Source organism: Cornus florida, unplaced genomic scaffold, assembly GCF_030987335.1.
Source record: "Cornus florida cultivar Cherokee Brave unplaced genomic scaffold, ASM3098733v1 CherokeeBrave_3.0.0_Hap2_Chr04, whole genome shotgun sequence".
Classification (NCBI taxonomy): Eukaryota; Viridiplantae; Streptophyta; class Magnoliopsida; order Cornales; family Cornaceae; genus Cornus; species Cornus florida.
The window spans coordinates 99,390,436-99,413,785 of record NW_026775574.1 but is presented as its reverse complement, the minus strand read 5'-3'; the positions used below and the strand labels follow the sequence as shown (position 1 = coordinate 99,413,785).

The 23,350-nt window shown below is 34.4% G+C and overlaps 2 protein-coding genes, 3 non-coding genes and 1 pseudogene across 5 annotated transcripts; 1 reads left to right on the top strand and 5 right to left on the bottom strand.

Moving 5' to 3' along the window:
- Window positions 1-124: 124 nt before the first annotated feature.
- LOC132304153 (large ribosomal subunit protein uL22y-like) lies at window positions 125-4,727 on the bottom strand. The gene is made up of 7 exons (XM_059801714.1): window positions 4,582-4,727; window positions 4,457-4,493; window positions 4,139-4,179; window positions 1,067-1,297; window positions 870-972; window positions 604-671; window positions 125-490 (listed from the first exon to the last, which is right to left on the bottom strand). The coding sequence occupies exons 1-7, from the start codon at window positions 4,582-4,584 to the stop codon at window positions 422-424; spliced, it is 552 nt and encodes a 183-aa protein (XP_059657697.1). The 5' UTR covers window positions 4,585-4,727; the 3' UTR covers window positions 125-421.
- LOC132305983 (small nucleolar RNA snoR74) lies at window positions 2,364-2,500 on the bottom strand (annotated as a pseudogene).
- Window positions 2,816-2,943, bottom strand: LOC132305982 (small nucleolar RNA snoR74). The gene has a single exon (XR_009481781.1). It is a non-coding gene; the product is annotated as a small nucleolar RNA snoR74 (small nucleolar RNA).
- On the bottom strand, window positions 3,395-3,524 carry LOC132305981 (small nucleolar RNA snoR74). The gene has a single exon (XR_009481780.1). It is a non-coding gene; the product is annotated as a small nucleolar RNA snoR74 (small nucleolar RNA).
- LOC132305980 (small nucleolar RNA snoR74) lies at window positions 3,727-3,856 on the bottom strand. The gene has a single exon (XR_009481779.1). It is a non-coding gene; the product is annotated as a small nucleolar RNA snoR74 (small nucleolar RNA).
- A 7,368-nt stretch (window positions 4,728-12,095) lies between the features above and the next one.
- LOC132304152 (uncharacterized) lies at window positions 12,096-18,780 on the top strand. Its single transcript, XM_059801713.1, has 9 exons — window positions 12,096-12,313; window positions 14,348-14,457; window positions 16,457-16,525; window positions 16,774-16,889; window positions 17,000-17,054; window positions 17,388-17,508; window positions 17,717-17,764; window positions 18,014-18,108; window positions 18,281-18,780. The coding sequence occupies exons 1-9, from the start codon at window positions 12,229-12,231 to the stop codon at window positions 18,377-18,379; spliced, it is 798 nt and encodes a 265-aa protein (XP_059657696.1). The 5' UTR covers window positions 12,096-12,228; the 3' UTR covers window positions 18,380-18,780.
- The last annotated feature ends 4,570 nt before the right edge of the window (window positions 18,781-23,350 follow it).

Genomic DNA, 23,350 nt, shown 5'->3' with positions numbered 1-23,350 from the left:
GATTTCCCTTTCTGTAGAAAAAATGGACTATAGCCACTGGACACACTTGTGCTAACCTAATAAACCCTTGGATTACAGAAACAACCTAATAAACCCTTAGATTACAGAAACTTCACGCCCATACTAACAAACCACAATAGATGGCCTAAATATAACATGCTTTTAATGCACACATCGAACCATCAGTCTCAAATATCACAAAAAATGAGAAAAAACAATGATTAAAAGATGATAATCTCGTCTTAAGCATCAGTAAAAATTCATTATCACCATACATTCAACATACACTAGTCAAGAACTTCAAATAATAACTCAATCATTCAACTAAATAGCATTGGATAGCAACAATACAATTCAACAAAACCCTCTTAAGTGTCGGACAAATCAAAACTTCTTAAATTGTCGGCTCTATGAATGTCATTTAAGAGGAGGCACTGCTGCGTAGAGCTTGAGACTTCCTGGATTTACCGGTCGTCAGCTGAGACTCGGGCTGCAAAATGGTAAAGGGTGAATAAGACAAGTGACAATTTATATCCTCATTGCTTTAACCACTAATCTTCCTCAAAATTTTATGTTAAAATTAAATACTGATAAATGGATTACCTCCTTTTTTACAGGCTCTTCCTTCTCGGACAGAATCAATTCAATATGGCAGGGAGATGACATATATGCTGTCAAAATAAATAATATGTTCCTTAAAATCTTTAAAACACATAAGAAATGCACAAGACGGTATAAAAGCAATAAATCATCAATCAAAATAAAATATTTGTTCCTTATAATACTTAAAACAAAGAGAGAAATGCAGACAATATAAAACAAGAAATCAAACGTATTCACCCAAAGAAAAAAAGAGAAATCAAACATACGGTTTATTCTTCCATGAGCACGGTATGTGCGGCGCCTCTGCTTCTGTGCCTGGTTCACCTGAATGTGTGATATGTAAAGAGAATCTACATCCAAACCTTTGACCTAAAGAATGAACAAACAATCAGCATGTTAACTGAGGTTGAAGGTCGGAATGACTAATGGCTAAAGTATGGCCAGAGGATCAGACTATCAGTACCTCAGCATTACTCTCAGCATTCTTTAATAAATCCAGTATAAATCCGGCAGATTTGACAGGCCAACGTCCTTGTCCATTAGAATGCCTGTTCTTTGCCTGAGCAGTCCGGCCAACACCACGACAGAAGCGTGTGAAGGGAATGGCCTGCTTGTGGACCAGAACATCCTCCAAATACCTCTTAGCCTTGGTCAAAGGCAGCTTCCTAATGGCGTGCGCTGTCTCTCTTGTGTTCTTGAAGTCAATAGGAAGACAGAACAGAATACAGGTTAGCAATCAAATTGGAAAATCTATTATAACATATGGAGATAATTACAACACAATAGCAAGACAATTAAAGTATTGATGACCAAGAAAGAAAACACTGAATTCTATCAAATTAACTAATAAATACTTAAACTTTAAACATGGAATACCCACTGACGAGTACTTTCAGCAAAAGTGAGTGAACTCCAGCAAACGATACATGCAACCACTCCTTTACAACAAAAACTGAAACAAAACATTGCATTGACCCAAGCGCACAAGTGATTACAAAATGAATCCATTTGAAAGAAAAAAACCTAATCCAAGCTTCAATAAAACAACATTTCAAAAGGAAAAGACGAGGTCATTGCAAGATTCAATGAATCACTCTCTTTAGACATCTCAGTTTCACCCATTACTCATGTTGTGACAAAATTTCTAAGCAGAGCATGAGTTAAGTCCATAGAAACGGATCCTCTTTTACAGTTTACAAATAGTAGTTTAGTCCACTCAAAATGACACACTAGTCAAAATATAAAAGAAAAGGAATTTGTCCATTTTTCAGTCTCGAAGAGGCATGGAAACAAATATGAACTCTTGAATGGAAACAAAATGGAAAAGAAATATAACTCCAATTTATATGAGGTTCACGTGCCTTTTTCCATCAAATTTCTAATGAAAAATAAATGACAATAGAATAAATTATTTGTAGGTTTTTACATAAGTACAAGGGGTACATTAGGTTATTTGCATATCTGAGAAAGTTCAAGGATTTTTTTGCATTTACCCCATATAAAAACCCCTGTATTTGTGTAGAAGCATGTCTAGGACATGATTTTTTGTTTTTTTTCTTTTTTTTTTTTTTTGACAAGGGTCTAGGAAATAATATATGAAAATTTTGTGATAAGGAAAGGAATGGCAATTTAAGGAGACTCACTAAAGAGCCCATTTTTTTTCCAGGTGTGGCATATCGAACTTTAACTAACTCTACCTGTGAAACAAGAAAAACTGCAACAATATTTCGAAGCATCCAAAAATGCAATAATGCCAGCTATTATGCTCCATCATATATCGAACCATCCATCACACACTACTCAAGAGATTCACCCAATGACAATGCAAAATGCATATTCATTTCCCTGAAGTTTATGAGAGGCATGTCCACAAAAGGCAACGGGCTCCTACTTTTTTCATCAGGTATCAAACATAGACCAAACAAGTTCATTCTAAATTCCACAAATTATTATTTTGTCGTAAAGATAAGGAAAGACCAACAATATGGGATTTTAACTCAGGCCACCAAACAAGTTCATTCTAAATTTCACAACTTTTTCTTTCGTCATAAACATAAGCAAAGAGGAACCAAAATCAACACGGTGAATCGAAGCTTAATATTTGAGTTAAACAATATAGGACTTTTAACTAACCCTAGACGCCGAAAAAAAAAAAAAAAAAAAAGCTGCAACAACATTTTTAAAACATCTGTCAATGCAATCGCACCAGTTATTATGTTCCATCATAAACTGAATCATCCATCACAAACTACTCGAGATTCACCCAATGACAATGCAAATTCATTTCCCTGAAATTTAGAAGAGGCCAGTCCACAAAAGGCAACGAGCCCCTGCTTTTTTCATCAGGTTATCAAACACAGACCAAACAAAACAAGTTCATTCGAAATTTCAAAAAAAAAATATTCTGTCGCAAAATAAAGCAAAGAGGGACCAGAATGAACATGGTGAATCAAATCTCAATATCTAGTAAACAATATTGGACTTTAACTAACCCTAGACGCAAAACAAGGAAAGAAGGGGACAATATTTTTGAAACAATATTGGACTTTAAGAAAGGCCTGTACACGAAAGGCAACGAGCCCCTGCTTTTTTCATCAGGTTATCAAACAAAGACCATACAAGTTCCTTCTAAATTTCAAAGAAAATTTATTCTATCGTAAAAGAAAACAAAATGGAACCAAAATCAGCATAGTGAATCAAATCTTAATATCTGAGTTAAACTTCAACTAACCCTAGATGCAAAACAAGAAGATCTGAACCAATATTTTTGTAAATGTAACCACACCAGTTATTATGTTCCATCATACACTGAATCATCCATCACAAACTACTCAAGAGATTCACCCAATGACAATGCAAATTCATTTCCCTGAAGTTTAAGAGAGGCCCATCCACAAAAGGCAACAAGCCCCTGCTTTTTTCATCAGGTTATCGAACATAGACCAAACAAGTTCATTCTAAATTTTAAAAAAAATAAAAATAATAATTTATTGTCATAAAGGAAAGCAACAAGGAACCAAAATCAAACACAGTGAATCAAATCTCAATATCCGAGTTAAACAATATAGGACTTTAACTACGACAATATTTTTAAAGTATCTATTAATGCAATTAAACCTGTTATAATGTTCCATCATATACTGAACCATCCTTCACAAACTACTCAAGAGATTCACCCAATGACAATGCAAATTCATTTCCCTGAAGTTTACGAGAGGCTTGTCCACAAAAGGCAACGAGCCCCTGCTTTTTTCATCAGGTTATAGAGCATTGCCAAAGCAAATTAGTCCTAAATTTCACAAAATTACATTTTGTCACAAAGGAAAACATAGAAGCTCAATATCTGAGCTAAACCCACCATACCTTAAAATCAACAAATATATATATTCAGATTTTACAAAACAAGAAATTTACAAAATCCAAAAAAAAAAAAAAAAAAAAAAAAAAAAATGAATGTCCACATTTCCATCACATATATCACATAGGCGAAAATGCAAAAAATAATAATAACAAGACAACAATAATTTCGTGGTACCTTGAAATGAACTCTCAGATCAGAGCCTCTGGCCTTGCAGGCTGCATTATAACAGGCAATAAACGGTGAGAACAAATGATAAACACTGAGACAACACTACAAGATGCAAAACTTTCAAACACGATGAATTCCAACACATGAAAGAGTAACAAATTTATAGACGATTTACTTTATTGATATCAGAACAGATAAAAAAAAAAAACCAAAAAAGAGCTGGAACATAACATGAGAATAGCAATAAACCCTACTCTGTGACAAAATTCTAGAGAGAGAAACTATTGTAGCTGTTCAAATAGCTCAAAGCAGAGAATTACTTACATTTGGTGGGATTGATTGGCTCTTTTGAGTACTTCACCTGAAATATTGAGAGAAAAGCTTCAGAACTGCTCAGTATACAGACAGACATGTATATACGTGTATATGTATAAAGAGAGAGTGCAAACCATGTTCGCTGCTTCGGAGTCGTGCTTCACTTGTTTTCTCCGCCACAAGAGCTGCCCCAATGCGATAGTGTTCGTTATATGTGGGAAAGACGACTTACGCAAAACCCTACTTCTTCAGACAAATTTTCCGGGTCAATATGGGCTGGATTACTCTTCTCTTGTTATTTTTTTTTATAAGTATTTGGGCCAGATTGGGAAAAGGCCCATAAAAGGTTCTTTTTTGTTTCTTCTCAATTTGCCTTTTATTTCCCAGCATTGGCTACCTTTAGGATGGTAATGGGACGGTTTGGGGAGAGATCTCATTTCTCTTCTACATCCTGTTTAAGTTTTTTACCCCCCATTACACTATCCCACGAGCAATGTTTCATTACTATAAACTTCAGTCTAATTACATAACTGAACTTATCATTTCACTTTCTTGTTTTGTAAGTTTTTTTTATTATTATTGTTAAAATAAAATTATTACAAGGCTGAGAAGATGTTGGCCCTGTTTTTATATTACTATCACTTGTGACACTGATTTCTCGCAAGTCCGAAACTAAACATGAGCATAAAAGGAAGCACATTTCTTTCACAATGATTCATATAATTTATTCAGATTTTGATGTGAAAGGCATGCAGGGGATGCATTTGGATAACATGTCCAAATCCATTCTTTGTCTAAAAACTTGATATTTTGAAGATTTGCTAGCAGCGTCATCATTTTTCTTTTTTCCTTTTCTTTCCATTGACAAGAAATCTACGTACTCATTTGTCTCTATAGGGTTTTGAACCCTCACCATATACCTTTGGAGGTAGAAAGCCTTTTGTATTATTTTTCAAAATTGAGGTACCTACTAAGAGGCACTGGTGATCATTGTGGTTGTGTATTACAAGGAGGAGTTTTGTCACACAGATCCAAATGGAAAGTAAAATAGGTATATTTGGGTGAATAATACTTGCCTATTCACCGGTGAATAGAAAACTTATACTCACTACGTATGTGACACAATGCTAAACTGACAAGTGTATTTATATTTAAAATAATTAAAAATAAATAATCTGATAGCTATTTGGATTAAACCTAAATTAATACAAATCAAATTATAATTCTCTCTCCTCTCCCTCTTTCTCACACCTAATCTTATTCGTTCTGTCCCTCTCCTTATCCCCCTCTCTCTCTCTCCTCATATTCTCATATTTTTAGAGATTATTCATTCTGTCCCTCTTCCTATCCCCCCTCCCCCCCTCTCATATTTTTCGAGAGAGAAACTCGTGTCTTCGGAGAATTGATATCAAAGCCACGGCTAAGGCTTAAGGTTTTTCTTATAAAAATCAAAATAAAAGAATTATATATATTATATATATATATTATTTTTTTTTAATTTTGAGGACATATAAGAATTTGATCATGTATGATGAATTCTTTTTCTTTCTTTTTTTTCTCTTCCCCTTGTTGGAATAGATGTTATACAATTCAGTCATTCTATGTTTGATGGTGCTTAATATTATAATTATACCCTGATCAGTTGATCTGATTGAATTGGTAAGGGTTGAGAAATCTAAGTTGGGGAAGGTGCGTAAAGATGTGGTGGTCCCAGTTGAGGTAAAAAAGGGTGGTTTTGAAATTTTGGAGATATGAGTTTCTCTCTCTAAAAATATAAATCAGACAGGGGGGAGAGACGGATAAAATTAGCGTGAAAAAGAGAAAGAAGATAGAATTAAAATTAGAATTTGATTCGGATTCATTTGGGTTTAACATGATAGTTATCAAATTATTTATTTTTAATTATTTTAAATATAAGTACACTTGTCAATTTAGTATTATGCCATATACGCAGTGACTATAAGTTTTCTATTCACCGGTAAGTAGACAAGTATTGCCCTATTTGAATTGAGTGTTAATTTCACTTAATAACTTAGACTTTTAAATCAAATTACGAAATACTTGATCCATTATAATTGATATCACGCACCGCCTTAAAAGCATCTGAGTAAGCCCAACCACCTTAAAAATATCTAAGCCCATCCATGTAGGACCGTAGGAAGATGGTCCGGTCCTCACAAAAATATGACAAAGTATAAACATCATTTTTGATCCTCTATACTTTATGGTATAACACTTGTACACAAACTATTTTAATTTTAATTTTCTAAAAGTGATGATTTCATTTCCACAATGGATAGGGAAAAAAAGAAGAAGCACCTATTGGCTCTCCAAATATTATTAAGTTAACCATGCACGCACCACATATAATAAAAGGAACAATTGCGTTTTAAATATGGAAAATTGTACAATTAGACAGCCTATATGAAGAAAGAAGAATTGTCTGAAACTTCATGCCTATAACAAAACAAGACGAAGTAAGATCATTAGAGAAAATTGCCGTCCATTTTATTTTTATTTAAAAAATATTAATTGCATTCCTGTAGTTGAATTATACCTTATATGATATATCATTTGCCCCTACCCAATAGTGAGAGAAAACAAGGACAGTCTAGTGCCAGCGAACCATCGAGAAAATGGACAGAGTAGTAGCGAAGAGTGAAGGGTATGAAATTCTTTGAAAACCCTTTTCTTTGTTTTTGGGATGAAGAATGGTGTTTATTTACCAAGTTATATTCTTAAAAATGGCGCAATTAAGGGCTTTTTTTATTATTATTTTTATTTTTTTCAATTTCAACTCACAAATGATGAAAATAATATACAATGTGCTCGGTGCACCGGACACATTGTAACCGTTTATGTGGGTGATGCCCCCTACACGATGAATCGGGCAATCATATATTTTCTTCAAGGTCCCATTTCAAGTTATGGCTAGGTCTTAAAAGCTAACTCAATTATAGAAATGTGATAACTATCTTTTAGATATCTCTTAAAACAATTTTATGTTTCTAAGTTATTGATAAGTGTTTTCTGAGTGATAAATCAAACGAGTTGATTACTTTTCAATATATATATATATATGGAAGTATGAAAAATGATAAGTAGTCCACCGTATTTTATTGGTTCGACAAAAAATGTGTTTTTATTTTTTTATTTTTTAACAAGAATGGCCTTCATTTAATGTGTAGATCTCCTAAATTATGGGATTTTGTTGACCAAACAAACCATCTAATCCATCCTAATTAGCCATGAAATGAACATTTTGTTGGACCCATAGATCATCAAAACACATTAAAATAACATGTGCCAATTTTTTATATGTGCTAATTTTCGGTGCAACCAAAGTCACCGAACAAGTGTACTTAAAATTTTATAGTAAAATTCTGAACACTAAAAAGAATTTGAGAACATCTTTGATATTGTTTCAAATGCTAAGTATCAAGTGCGTAAAATTTTACTGTGTGAAATTTATTCTTTAAAATAAAATTTTAAATGAATTATTAAATAAACAAGACAATTAAGTCATCAAATTCCCATCCAATTATTAAAAAAAGAAATAAATAGACAGCGATTGGCACCGGCTAAACAGGAGGACTGCCTCATTAAAAATATTACGTGCTTGTCATTTGTCCATGAGAGGAGAGTGGTACTATGCGACTATCACTTCCTATCTGCCATTATATATATATATATATATATATATATATATATATATATTTGAAGTGGGGATTAATTTGTGAATTTTATAATTGTGCAGTTGACAGAACGGTTTAGAGACCGGCCTGCAGTGCCATGTGAGGGAGAAAGACTGTTGTGGACTATTTGTCTCCATGCATAGAAGCAAATTTGCAAAATATTGTGTTTTGCTCCAAAAAGTCCAAATCCAAAAGCTCATATGTTTTTTTCTTGTCCTTTTTTTACCTTATTATAAGGCTTATTTCTCTTCAAATGGTGAAGAATGAAATATTTTTATTTTTTATTTTTAAAGATAAGAAGATAGAATAATTCAAATTAGGAGTGTACGAAAAATTGTTAGAATTGATAAATTGAATCCAACCTAGTTGAATTATGCGGTTTGGTTGATTGCATCCAACCTAGTTGAATTGTGCAATTGGTTCGATTCAATGATGAAATGATTCGGTTTTAATTTTAAAATTTTATAACATTTCAGTTTTGATTTGAGATTAGAAAATAAAAACCGATTGAAACCGAACAATTATTTATAACTTATAATATAAAAAAAAATATTGTAATATAATATTTAATTTAAATTTGCACAGCATATAATTTACGATACACCACAATACATGGATAATCGTATACGTAGTACATATATATTTTTCATGTTTTGCTCCTTCATTTTATAAATATACACACACACACATATATACGAAAGTCCAAAACCGTATAATCGAACTAACCAAAGTCAATCATGGTTTAATTTCACTACAATTTATTTATGAAACAGCTGAATCTTTTGAAACCAATCTCATTCTAATTCATTCTAAAATTGAACCAAATTAAACTATGTGCACGCTCATGAACCATCAAAATCAATGGGAAGCTGTTGAGTAAAATATACTCTCTGTCTTATAAGAGTCGTTCACTTTGGTAATTGTAACTTACTCCCAAAATAAATAAGACATGAGTCACAGTTTCCAAAGTAAACAAGTTTAGTGGGATGAAAGGAATATATAGAATAATAATAAAAATATATCCCAAAAAAGGAGTGATGGTAATAATAATAAGGGCTAATTTCATAAAAACTCCACTCATTTTAAATTTTGATCATAAATCCCCAACCTATTTCATAAAACCCTCCACACTTTAAAAAGCAATCACATTGTTCCAATATTCATATATTACCAGATTGTGAAAGGGCAAATTTGACTTTACTATTATTTAATGTTATATTAAAAACTGAAAATAATTTTTAAAAATTACAAAAACACCCATATTTTACACTTTCATTCTATGAAGCACGGACACGGATACGGAATACGGGTATGATACGACACGGATACGGCGACACGGTAAATTTCAAAAAAATAGGACACGGACACGGCGGGAATACGCCTATAAAATTATATATATATATATATATATATATATATATATATTCAAAATATAATTACTAGAATCTTGTATAGATAAATAAAACAACAACAAAGAACAGAATCAATTTCAATAATTTCATCTCTGTTATAAGAAAAATATGGACAAGACAAAACAGAAAATAAATAAAAAATAAAGTTGATCCAAATTCTAAACGAAGATATGCAGAAGAGACATAACTATAATGAACTAAATATGTATATGAATAAATATATATACTTTCAGTCTTTCACAATGTTTTGTTCATGTAACTTAAATATATATATATATATATCTTGTTCATAAAAAGAGATAATTGAAGAAGAGGAAAGACTAAGAGGAGTGAGAGAAAATAAATTTTATCTCACAGAAGTGTCGAACCCTGTGTCCGAGTCTCGGACATGCATATCCAATAAAAAATAATATTTAGACACTTTACAGAAGTGTTGGACACGTATCCGAGCCTCGAACACAAATGTCCACGTCTGAAAAGTATTCGACACGAGTACGGCCCTAGAAGGGAGTGTCCGTGCTCCGTAGCTTTCACTCCATCCATACTCTCTCTCTATCTGCAACCCAACCCATTCACCCCCCTCTTTCTCTCTCTAAAACTCTCTAAAATAGACACAACAAAGGGTTGGTGGTTCACCCCGTCTTCTCTCTCTTTTCAATTTAACCTTGATTTGAAGATCCAACAGTGCAAAACCCTAAGATGTTGGTGTGCCATCTCCATCGCGATGAAGAGGACAGGCGAGACCCTCTGTTCGCCGCTAGCAACAACAAAAGGGCATCGTATAGGTTCGTATATATCATTTGGGGTCCCAGAGCAAAATGGCAGCGTCCAGGGCTTGGTTTCAATCATGTTGGCCTTGAAATTGAATACATGGGTTTATCCCCCTCTATTTCTCTAAACAGAAGCTTGGTCGGAATCATGAAGTGGGTCTCGTCACCGTCGGAACTATAGCATTGAAGCTCTCTGTTTTGGGTCGCTATTTGTTCGGTGCTTCGCCGGAGTTGGGTCTCCGTTGTAGAGCTCGTTGTTGCTTTGGAGCTCGCGGCTCTATTCACCGTGGAAGTTTGGCTACAATCATATGGAGGAACAACATGAATGGCTGTTAAAGGTTTAGTCATCTTCGTACTCGCGGTTGTCATGGCTACCACCGTCACCGGACTGGTTCTGTCTTTGCCGGGCTCTATGATTGGCAAGGCGACGAATGACGATACCTGAAGCTATCTATTTTGGGTCGCTATTTGTCCAGTGCTTCGCCGGAGTTGGGGTTTCCGTTGTAGAGCTTGTCGTTGCTCGGAGCTTGCGGTTCTATTCACCGTGAAAGTTTGGCTACGGTTACGGAGAAAGAACCATGAATGGTTGTTGAAGGTTCGGTCACCTTCGTGCTCACAGTTGTGTCGTGGTTGGCAGTCATCTGACTGGGTCTGTCTTCGCCGGACTCCATGATTGGCAAGACTATGATACCACCGCCTTTGGGGGTATCTCTTTCTTTTCCCCTCGTTAACGAACTGAACACAGAGCCTCAAAACCAAAACCCTCTGTCTTCAATTGAATCAACATACTGTGTGTTGGGTTGCTAATAGAGAGAGGAGAGAGTACAGATGGAGTGAAATTGTTAGGAATTGGTGTTTTTGTAATTTTTTAAAATTATTTTTAATTTTTAATATAACATTAAATAATAATAAGGTCAAATTTATCTTTTCCTTCGGTTGGACATGGATATTGAAGTAATTTGATATTTTTTTAAAGTGTGGAAGGTTTTATGAAATAAGTTAGATTTGTGGTCAAAATTTAAAAATAATGAGAATTTTATGGAATTAACTCTAATAATAATGTTACAATGCAGTTAGTGATATTTCTCACCTTGGGGTCATAATTTAAGTATAAATGGTTAAGAGCATCTCTATCTAGCGGTATGTTAAAATATTTTTTTGTGTAAAATATACACGGTCACTTATAATGTGTAAATTTTTTCCATCGCCACATCACCAATGTGTAAAAAGATTATGTACTTTACACGAACAAATTAACATATTTCATTTTTCATTCATTTTTCTCATTTTATTAAAAAATCAACTATATTTTAAGTAAGTTTGTCATAATTAATTGTTATTGGTACATATATTTTTACACAATAAAACAACCGTTGAAACTAAAATTAAATAATTTAAATTTTTTGTGTAAATCACACATATTTATACAAAAAAATAAAAATAAAAATAAAAATAAAAAATAAAAAATAAAATATATACATGGTTGGAAATGATCTATGTGCGTGTGATTGTTGTCAAGTTTTTTCTTTTTTATTAAAACTAAAAAAAAATCTTCAATCTAAAACATTATCACAAATCTAAATATTTAAAACTAACAACAATAATGAAATCTAAACTAAATTGAGATTAGTATTTAAAACAACAACAAAAGTAATCAAATCTAAACTAAATTGAGATTAGATTTGGTCGATTTGAAATTAAAGGAATTACCATTTGTTTTTACTTTCGTCGATTTAAAACACTTCACTCGGACCTACATACAACTCTACAATAGCCGCGAGAAACGACGAACTCTCTCTCTCTCTCTCTCTCTCTCCATATATCTGTCTGTCTGTGTGTAACTGTCTGTATGTTTGCTAAGGGATCGAAGTCTAGAGAGAGAAACAACCCACTTCTAGTTTCAAATGAAGACTCGGGGAAGCTGTGTCGCAATCCGTACATTCCATCCCTCATCCAACTCCAGATGCTCTCACGCTTCTGCTTCGTTAGGTCCTCTCAAATCAAATCACTTTTCTTTTTTTTTTTTCCCTCTCTCTCTCTATATATATTTATGTATTAATGTGTATATCTATATCTATATTTTTATGCGTGTGTATATATATATGAATTCGATTAGTTGTTCTGCCAAGAAGTTTAGATCATCGCAATCCAGTAACTGGCAGTTTGGATTTCGGATACAATGTTATGTATTCTGATGTTCCGATGATTGATTGATTTGTTGCAATGATTCATTTTTTATTTATTTATTCATTTCATTTTGATTATTATTATTATTATTATTTAAGTGGCTTGTTTCTAATAGAAAGATTACAACTATTCGAATTTATTTGAAATGATTATATTCTCCGAGCTTTGCTCTTACCATCTAATGAAATTAGACTTTCGGTAAAATAAAAAATGTTTTTTTTTTTCTCCAAATACCACGAATTGATTTTTATTGGTTTGATTTTCCTAATCACGAATTGATCTCTTTCTCACTATTAACAATTTATAACTTCGTTGCATCTATGTAATTTTTAAGTTGCCTATTAATAATTTTTTAGTCTGTAAACTAAATGTGAAAATTTATTTAGTTTATTAAATGTGAACACAGAAAGGTGGGTAGCTATTTCAATTTAATTTAATGTAATCAATATGCTAAATTGTAGTGTTGTTATTGTTGTTGTTGTTGTTGGTTTTTTTTTATTTTTTATTTCGGTCTAGTACAAGATTCCACCAAATGTGGTTCGTTTGGTGGTTTCAATTTAAGAATGGATTAATGTGTCTTTAAGAAAATTTTGAAGGAAGTTATGGTGCTCTGCAGTCAGTAGAATGCAATGCTGGCAGTTTACTATTTTTTTATTTTATTTTATTTATTTTTTCATCCTTGCTAGTTTCAGTTTCAAGAGGAAAAGAATGTGAAGGGAAGTACTGCCCTGCATTTTCTCTATTTAATTGCAGCCAAAAGGAGGAATATGAGTCGAGGTGTGTCGGTGGTAATAACCACATTGTTGAGTTCGACTACCCTCCCTCATTCTATCTGCGGTCCCGATAGAAGGAGGAAAAAAGAAAAAGAAAAGATAAGAAAAGAAACAAATACTTTGCAGGCATAGTGGTGATTTGTGTTGTATCCTCAATGTGGTCAATGACCTAAAAGCAATTGGACCAACGGATCACGGGAGATTTTATTATTGATCTATACACCTTTCGTTTTGAAAACGAGAAGAAAAAAAATAAGTTGAAACAAATTGCTGTCATGATCATATCAATATATATATTTTTTAATATCTGTTTCTTTCTCTTGTCTTTGTTTTTTAATTTGAAAATCGTAAAAATTATTTCCTGACTTCATCACTTCCTTTCAGATGCCAATCTACCATGTTTGTAGTGCAGCGATGCAATTACATCTTCAGCACAATCAACTAAGCTAATTGTCAGTATATCTATGTATGCATGCATATATACATGTGTGTGTTTATGTATGTGTGAAGTAGAAAGTTGACTTCTGCAGCGGTTGTAAGAGGACAGCAGCCTCCTCTCTCTCTCTCTATATATATATATATTATTATTTCCTTTTTTGGGGGTAGGACTGAAATATTCCAAGTTAGTTTGTTCTTGAGAACTTCATGTAAGGCCAATTGGTCATCCGGAGTTCCTCAAAAGGTTTAAATTGAGTTGTCACATGAAAGCAACTTCCCTCCTCCATCCACTCTCATATAGATCTAAATTCGTGTAAACGAAAAAGTTGCATGAAAGCAGATACCTTTTCATTTTCTTTACTTTACTGATAATATTTTTCTTGTACGCTATTGTTTCACCACCAAGCTTCACTGCCAGACCTTCTCAAGTATTTGATCAGAAACCAAATCCAAAAAAGTGTTACTGCCATTTTCTTTGTTTCATCCATTAAATAATTGTGTTGAGGCATGTTTTTATTCTCCTCCTAGGGTTTGTTCAAATTTTTGTAAAATTAATTATTGTAATTAGATAGTTAGCTGATTGAGAATCATATACTTAAGGCAGAAGTCCATTTGTTGAGTGCAGATGATGCAACTTGTGGGACGCCAACGCGGATGGGAAAGGGCCTCACTTGCATTTGTTTCAAGAGAAAGGGAACTTATGAACGAATTTGCATCAATTTGACACCCTTACAGGCAAGTGCATCAATAATCTCTCAGGAAACTTTATCATAGCACCTGCTTGGTTTAGTAATTTAAGAGCAGTTTTTCTTTTCAGAGAATTGAAAAACAGAAAACAGTTCAAAATTTTGTCTGGTTGACAGTTTTTTTGAAACTGAAGTAAAAGAGGGACTGCTTTCAGTGAATTGCCTCTCTTATAATTCTCTGAAAATTGTTTTCTGTTTCTGGAGTTTTTGAAAACTTTTATCTCAATACTTACCGAAAATAAAGAAAACTGTTTCCAGAGAACTAAACTGAACAGGTTTGTTCGTCTTTATGTATTTATTTCTTCTCCCTAAAATTTTGGTTTCTTATTGTTTTGAAAAGTTGATTTTCTGTGCTGCTTTCTTCATTTCACACTGGAGTTGAACTGTTTCATTAATGTTACCGCCAAAGTTAATTTGTATGCAAACAATTCCTTGAGGGGCTGTGTGCGAGCGAGTATCAACTAGGGAAAAAAAAAAAGAAGTTATTTTGTATGCTTTCAGAGAATTTTGCATGTGAACTCATTACTTCGAATTTTGTGGAAGCAACCAAATTTACTAGAAATAACTTTGCTTGCCCTATATTGAAACTAGATATATGAATGGAGCTGTCAAAAGTGGCTGCTCTGGTTCTAAAATTAGTTTAGAGTTTAATTTATCATTGATTGGCCTATCCAGCCACCTTTTTTATTTCATGATGTGATGCAGATTATTAATTACTATATTTTAAAGTATCTTAGTGTATTCTACTATATTTTTTAAAAAATAAAGTACTATATCAGTGTAACCTCATTCATGGGTTGAGTGTTCTTGGACTGACCAGTCTCAATTCAAGATTGTGAGGGACCTCCTCTTCAGATTCTCAGGAAAACAGACTCACACCCTGCATCTGAATTGTAAAATGGAAAATGCTAGATACGGTTCATCTGATTTTGATAGAATCAGTTATATCCATTTGACTTGAGCCACCTATAGGCTATAGCTAGCTCTGTTATAAAGACTACTTTGCATGGGGAACAAATAGACCGTGCCTTGGTTTTGTTTGTCCAATATAATTTCTCACAAGCCTTCACTTATGAATTTGTGACAAATAGATAAAAATAATTTTAGAGTGTTACATCCCCTCAAGTTTGTTCACAACCTATTAACTATTTGTGGGGATGCCAAGGAGCTCAGCCAAGCTAAAAGGCTATTTTGTCTTGTCTTGAATGAACTTGGACTTTGTTGAACTCCAATTCAACTAATTTTGTTGACAGGTAGCCTGTGTAGGTTTGGTTCAACTAAAGCTTTTTCGGAAGCTTATATAAGCTTGTCCATTTTCATCAATCCTTCCCAGTACATATTACATGCATTTGAACTAACCAAATTTTTTTTCCCATATTTGACTGAACTCTGTTTTTGTGTGTCTATATATATGTGTTTGTGTGTGTGTGTATATAAATTTCACCAGACTACAAAAGGGTAGCTCAAAATTTGAACCCATTTCTCTCTCTCACTCTCTCATTGTCCTTGGTAAAGCAAACTTCACCAGACAGTGGACCTATCAATTTAGCTTGTTGGTTCTTGTTTTGTCTTATGTATACCGACAGCGAACACACAACTCTTGTCAAATTGGTACCGGTCCTTGGTTCCTGCTCTATCAGGATGCTCTACCATTTTTTTTATTGCAATTATGCAATTGATTCACATAAAGCAAGTCTTAGGTTTAAAACAAATAAGATTGTTGCTCTATGCCAGTTAAGTTTAAAAATGAGAATTGTTCTATGGTAGCGATTCCTACAGTTGTTTTGTTATTCATTATGTTTATCTATTTCATTTCATGTTATTCATACTTTGACTTGCTTCCAAATTTTAAATTATAGAGTAAAACCTACATATGAAATTACGTGGCAATTGCTTTTCCTTGCTTAATAACAGGTTACATATTTCACTTTTGGCATAAATTTGTCATCATGAATCTGTTTCAAGTGATAGATTTTAAAAACATGTAGGAAGAGAGATTGAGAAGGTTGAAGCATCGTATGAAGGTTTATTTCGATGGTTCTAGAGTAGAACATCAGGTGTGTGTTCTGTTCTTTTTTTGACGCATAAGCATTTTTATAAATCCTGGTACTAGATTTATTTGTCGGGATGAGAACTCAACTTGAGCATCAATGGTGGAGAGCTCTTAAATGATATTATGGAAGAGAACATTGTGACAGAAGAAATACCAGGCTTAAACATACTATATTTTAGTTTTCCAACATTTCTTTACGAATTCAGTCGAATCTTTTATTTTAAGTTCCTTTCTGAATTTCTACAATTACAGGAAGCTTTGAGAGCTCTATGGTCTGCGACATACCCTGGTAAAGAGCTCCATGGTTTGGTATCCGATCAATGGAAAGAAATGGGTTGGCAGGGTAGAGATCCATCAACTGATTTCAGGTTGCTTTTCCCTCTGTAATCCTCGAGTTCGTTGTTTGATGTTTCCCTCTAAAATATCTGGCATACTTTTTCTAATTCAATTTATCTGGACAATACTATGTTTTGAACAGAGGAGCTGGATTCATTTCATTGGAGAACCTATTGTTTTTTGCTAAGACATTTTCTGTAAGATTCTATTTTGGCTGTTCAATTGGGAACATCAAATTCACATTTATTTTCCCCTGCTTGCCAAGACTCTTGTTCTCTAGGGCGGTTAATTTTATTAAGCAGCAGTTTTGGTTTCAATTTACCTAACCTAGAAAGGTATTGGTTTTCATAATATTCAGTTTTTACGTCCAAAACTTCACACTAGAAAAATTCATCTAGTGGAAATACCGAATGCACAAGGCTTAAATCCTTTTGCTGATGTGGTTAATATTTCCGGAACTATGTAAACATGGTAAAAAACAGTAAAACATTATATTTTGTTTAAATTTTCCTAATTACTTTCTGCTGCAGACGTCCTTTCAGCAACTTTTAAAGAAGCAAGGAGGCGAGCGAGCTTTATGGGAGTATCCATTTGCAGTTGCTGGTGTAAATATCACATTCATGATCATGCAAATGCTTGACCTGGATGCCAGTAAGGGGAAAACAGCTTAGCTCAGAGTTTAAAATATTCAATAACCTAATATGCACACAAAACGCGAACACGCTAGGTCCATACCATATAGTGAGCTCTATTGATCTGAGCGGACCTAGATGAATCCATATTCTGTCTGAACTTTTGGCATGATACTTGATGAATTCTATTGGCGGTTGCTAATTCAAGTGAGTTTAATTACTTGCAGCAAAACCGAGAACATTTGTCAGGGGAGTTTTCTTGCAGATTTTGTCAGGTAAGATACTGCATTTTGTCTCCAGATCCTAGTGTGATGTTCTGAAGAACCTTCATAGCTACTGTTGCTCACGCCAGCTCTAGGCTAGTTTGGTTTAAAGCATTGTATTACCAGATGATTAAGGGACACCTTAGATTCGTTCATGTTCACGGTTTGAATTCCACTTCAACTATATATTTTACATGTCCATTTACCTGAATAGTTTTCATGGTTTTGAAATTAATGAAGATTTCTAATGTGCTTTTTCAGAAAATGAGTGGGCTTTTGACTTGCTCTATTGTGTGGCTTTCGTCGTTATGGACAAGCAGTGGCTGGAGAGAAATGCCAACTACATGGAGTTTAATGTAAGTAACCCCACCATAAATCACATTAACTTGAAGCATGTGGTTCGGTTGTTTTGGCAATATGTGCCGGTGTGCTCTAGTTTGTGCAAAGACCTAATGGTTCCATATTCTCTCATTCTCCAGTCTTTCTCTGCTGAGTACTTGCTTAACTAATAATTCCTATATTTTATAGGATGTTTTGAAATCTACTCGTGCTCAGCTTGAGAAGGAGCTTCTAACAGAAGACGTCTTACGAATTGAAGACATGCCTTCATACAAACTTCTCTGTTAATGGTAGCCAACTTGAAACAGTGCAATATTCTGAGATTGAATGCACACGTGGTATATTTCGACGACCCTGAAGTTTTACAATTTCTTCCCCTCTTTAAGGCAGTCAATCCATAATCTCAAACGTATGGAAGCTCTCGACTAATTTATTCTTTCCAACCCCTCTCCTCTGACTCCTTTCTCAGCAGTTGCCTCGATTTGTAACTTCACGTAAAACGAATGGTGTCTGGGAAATTATGATTACATTGATGAGTTGTTTATGTTTCATCCTTTGTAGAATATGAGAAACTTGGAAGAGAAGAGAGAAGCTTGTGCTTCTCATTACTTCAGTATCTGAAAGCTTGAATGTAATTTGGATTGGAGAAATGAAATTTAATTGATATACAAGTTGCCAAGTTCGTGTAATTGATTTTGTATTTAAACTGCTTTGCACTGAATCTCCAACATCTGATATCAACTACTTGGTAAAAAAATAACGAAGGAAAATTGGAACAGTGTGATCAAATTACTGCTCATGGAGCTTGCTCGGATCTTGATTTATGGCAAGTGAATCGAGCCACCTATGTGACAAGACGAAATAACCGTGTGACCTTTTTGGTTCAACAGGTGTTTTAATTTAATTACTAAGGTAACGGTAAGATTTGAATACATACAAGCTTACGGAAGGATTATTAATCTTAGACTAGAGGAGTCCGGAATTTGAAACCGTAAACTCCAACTCAACCTGATCTCTAACCAGGCTAGTTAAGTTCCAAGTATGGCTCAATTTGAATTTAATTTTTTAAGCTAGGGTTTGTTTGGAATAGGTTTGATTTGGTCAGATTAGTTTGTATGTAATAATTTTTTTTCCTAAATGGAGGAAATTTTATAGATATAAACAATAGAAATACAAGAAACACATGGGGCATACCCCAAAGCAAACACAATCAAAAATCCAGAAACACCTTCAGGCAAACCTAAAGATGTAAAAACATCCCAAAAACCTAATGAAAAACTGAAATGACATCTTGGAGGCATACCCCTAAGATATCCATAACTTCCCACAAAATACACTTAGCCGCTTCAACTGGAGAAGCAAAAATTCCATTATGCACTCTATCATTCCTCTCTTTCCATAGAAAGTACAAAGTAGCAGTAAACAGCATCTTATACAACTTTGTCTTTTGAGATTTCATCTTCAATTGCACTGAAAAATCCAAAGCCATTTCTCGGATTGAATTGTATGAGTTTAACCTCCAGTGACAGAGGTCTGCCAGAGTTCCCCAAACCTTCCAAGCAAACTCACAATGGTAAAAGATATGATCACTGTCCTCCACACCCTTGTAACAGAATATACATCTAGAAGCTAAGGAATAACCCTATTTCTGCAAGTGAGTATTTGTGAACACTGCATTCTGCAACACTAGCACAGCAAACCTCCTGCATTTTAATTCGACAAACATTCCATGCTGATTTAAGGTAAATTGTGACCCTTGCCAAAAGATTTCATCCTCCCCTCCATGAATAATTTGCTGAAGAATGATCTGCTGCATAACTAGTGGAATCTTATTCACATCCCACTGACCTTCGAAAATAAAATCACCAACGTATTTGTTCTTGTCTCTATTCAGTTGATGTTGCACCCTACGACTATATAAATTTGATAAAAATTGTCCATTACACCAATAATCAAGAAATATTTTTATTCCATTACCATCACCAATAGCATCTGCTATGAAGTTGAAGAATATCCCTCACTGCCACTATACTCCTCCATAATGATGAAGAAGACACCTTTGGAATCACCTGCCAAAAGGAAGAAGTCTTTTAAATAGTAATTGTTATACCAGGCCACCCAAATCCTATCTTTTGATAATAGGAAATCCCATGCTAAGACACATTTAGAGGCAAGATCAACATCCTGTACTCTCCTCAATCCCATCCCTCCTCCTTCTTTAGGAGCAGCTAGCTTTTTCCAGTTTAAACCATGCATTTTCCTGGTATCATCATTATGCCCCCAAATGAAATTCCTCATTCTCTTTTCAATAAGATTAATGACAGCAGCTGGAAGGGAATACACTGATGTCCAATACAAAATTAAAGGAGTAACCACTGCTCTGCAAAGTTCCACTCTACCAGCCATTGATATATGCAACCCATTCCATCTAGTAGTTGAAGCATTAACCTTATCCACAAGCTTAGAAAAGTCACCCCTCGGTAATATAAGATAGGTAAAAGGCAGCTGACCCTCCTTATACCCCAAGCTCCTTAGAATCACTGACTTCCTCTTGACAGATCTAGAAAAGAAAAGTTCAGACTTTTCTTTATTCACAGCCAAACCAGACACCTTTTCAAAGTGTATCAAAATCCTCTTAAGAGTAAAAACAGAAGCCATGTTAGCTCTAATCACAAGCAATAAATCATCAGCAAAAAACTGATTAGTCACAGGAATACCAGCTCTTTTTGCAGCCTCTGAAACCACAATTGTACCTCTCCTTACTTCATGCTCAACCAGACCAGAAAAGTATTCCGTAACCAAAGTAAAAAGTAAAGGAGACAAAGGACACCCTTGTCTCAACCCCTTTTGAGGTTGAAAAAAACCACATGGACTGCCATTAACCAGAATTGAAAACCAAACTGTCGTGATGCATTCCTTAACCCACTGTATCCATTTATTACCAAAACCATAAAGCTGTAATAATTTAAGTAAAAAACTCCAATGAATTGAATCATAAGCTTTCCTTAGGTCAATCTTCCAGGCTTAGGTGGGCTTAGCAAACTTAGTGCCAAAACCTCTCAATAGCTCAGGCAATAATAATATTATCTTGTATTCTTCTCCCTTGGATGAAAGCATTTTGCTCCTTTCCCACAATAGAACTCAATACCTTTGCCAACCTATTAGCTAAGATCTTGGTGATAACTTTATAAAAGACATTGCACAATGAAATAGGCCTAAAATCTCCAACTTGAACAGCTTCCTTCTTCTTTTGAATCAAAGTGATAAAGGAGCTATTAACTCCTTTTCCCATGGATGGAGTATCAAAAAATTGTAGAACAGCATCAGTAAAATTTGCTCCAACAACCTTCCAATATTGCTGAAAAAAATCTTGCACTGAAACCATCAGGGCCAGGAGCCCTATCTGGCCCCATAGCAAACATGGTCTGCTTAACCTCCTCCCTTGAAATAACAGCCTCAATCATACCTGCATCCGCTTCCCCAAGAGTTCTTCTAATATATTCAGTACCTGGCTGCTGAGATACAGGACTGTCCTGAGAAAAAGACGTTTGAAAGTACTGCACAAAGATCTCTTTGATTCTGCCCTGATCATGAATGAACTCCCCTTCACCCTCTTGCAAACAATAAATATTATTACCAGCCCTGTGCTCTTTAATTTTCTGATGAAAGTATCTAGTACATCTGTCTTGATCCTTTAACCATCTAGTTCTGGACTTTTGGGATAACAAAATTGGTTCATTTGAAAAATCAGATTCAAATGTCCTCCTGGCTTCATTTTCCTTGTGAATTAAATCTTCATTTGTTGGATCCTCTGCTAGATTAAACTGATTTTCCTACAAAGCTTTCCTGCTAGTAATAACCTTTTCAAAAACAGAACCAAACTGGTCTTTGTTCCAGGCTTTCACTGCTTGTTTAACCAATCTAAGTTTATATAGCAGCTTCTGAATAGGATTACCATAAGTACCACTCTGCCAAACATCAGAAATTAATTTTGTAACCACAGACGGCTTATTAGTTATTCCACACCAACAGAAACGTAAAAGGTTTAGGGCCATCAGCAATATTCATAGGGAATTGAAGACACAAACCCCAGTGATCAGACACCAATGGAGGAGACAGTAGAATTTGGGAATTTGGAAACAGTTGATCCCATTCCTGATTTCTCAGTCCCCTATCAAGCCTTGCATATATTCTTCTTTGACTAAATCTCATGTTACACCAAGTGTACTCCCCATTAATAACAGGTAAATCAGATAAACTTAGCTGATCAATTGTAAAGTTAAAATCATGAAGCACTCTAGGAGGATGTCTAAGATCTCCTTTCTTCTCACTGTTAAACCTAATAATATTCCAGTCACCTATCAGCAGCCATGGACCAGAAACCTGAGTAGAACAATCCACAAGATCACTCCAAAGCTGTCTCCTTTCCAACATAGTATTTTCAGCATATACACAAGCAACAAAAAAATGAAGAGAAGTCCCTATAATTTCCACTTTTAAGAGAACTATCTGAGACTTAATCTCAAGAATGCTAGTAACCAATTTAGTATGATCCCAACCACACCAAATTCTACCCCCTGCCACAGCACTATAATTATTCATCCATGACCAATTAGGTCTAATCCTATCCACAATCCTCTGAAATTTAGCACTGCACACCCTTGTTTCAACCAAACAACATAAATGAATAGAGAACTTACTCAACCAGGCCTTGACTTCCTTCTGCATTTGCCTCCTGTTGAGCCCTCAACATTCCATAATCCAATCATTGACTAACCGATGGTGGGATATTCCCACCTGCAAGCATTCCCCTAGTAATCCTAATATTACTTGAATCAGCTTCCAGCTTCCGGAGTTTTTTCCTTTGCTTCTTGGAAGACATGTTAGAAGTAGGAGACCCCTCAACCATGCTTGAGTCTTTGGAGGAAGCAGTATCAGAAATTATGCTTTCTGGTACAATCTCTATCATCTGAAGTCCATCTTGATTGAGTTTGAGTTGGGTTGAGGTTAACCAACACGTCTAATAAAACTCAATTTAAAATTCAATCCAAACCTAGTTCGAAGAGCTAAAAAAAGCTTGCAAGTGAGGGAAACTGGAATGGTTTTCTAAAAGTTCATCTCTACTTTATTTGGTTTGTGAAATGAAAAATAAATTAAAAAAAATCCAAAAAGAACAAAGTGAACAATATATATTTATTGTTTTTCCTTTATTTGATTAATTTTTTTTTTAAGAAAAGATAAATAAATCATACTATATGT

Coding starts and splice junctions, on each gene's coding strand:
- LOC132304153 (XM_059801714.1), bottom strand. Junction 4,180..4,456: donor GCCAATCAATCCCACCAAAT/GTAAGTAATTCT, acceptor GTTATAATGCAG/CCTGCAAGGCCAGAGGCTCT. Junction 1,298..4,138: donor ATCTGAGAGTTCATTTCAAG/GTACCACGAAAT, acceptor ATTGACTTCAAG/AACACAAGAGAGACAGCGCA.
- LOC132304152 (XM_059801713.1), top strand. CDS start 12,229: ATGAAGACTCGGGGAAGCTGTGTCGCAATCCGTACATTCCATCCCTCA. Junction 16,890..16,999: donor GATCCATCAACTGATTTCAG/GTTGCTTTTCCC, acceptor TGTTTTGAACAG/AGGAGCTGGATTCATTTCAT. Junction 18,109..18,280: donor CCAACTACATGGAGTTTAAT/GTAAGTAACCCC, acceptor TATATTTTATAG/GATGTTTTGAAATCTACTCG.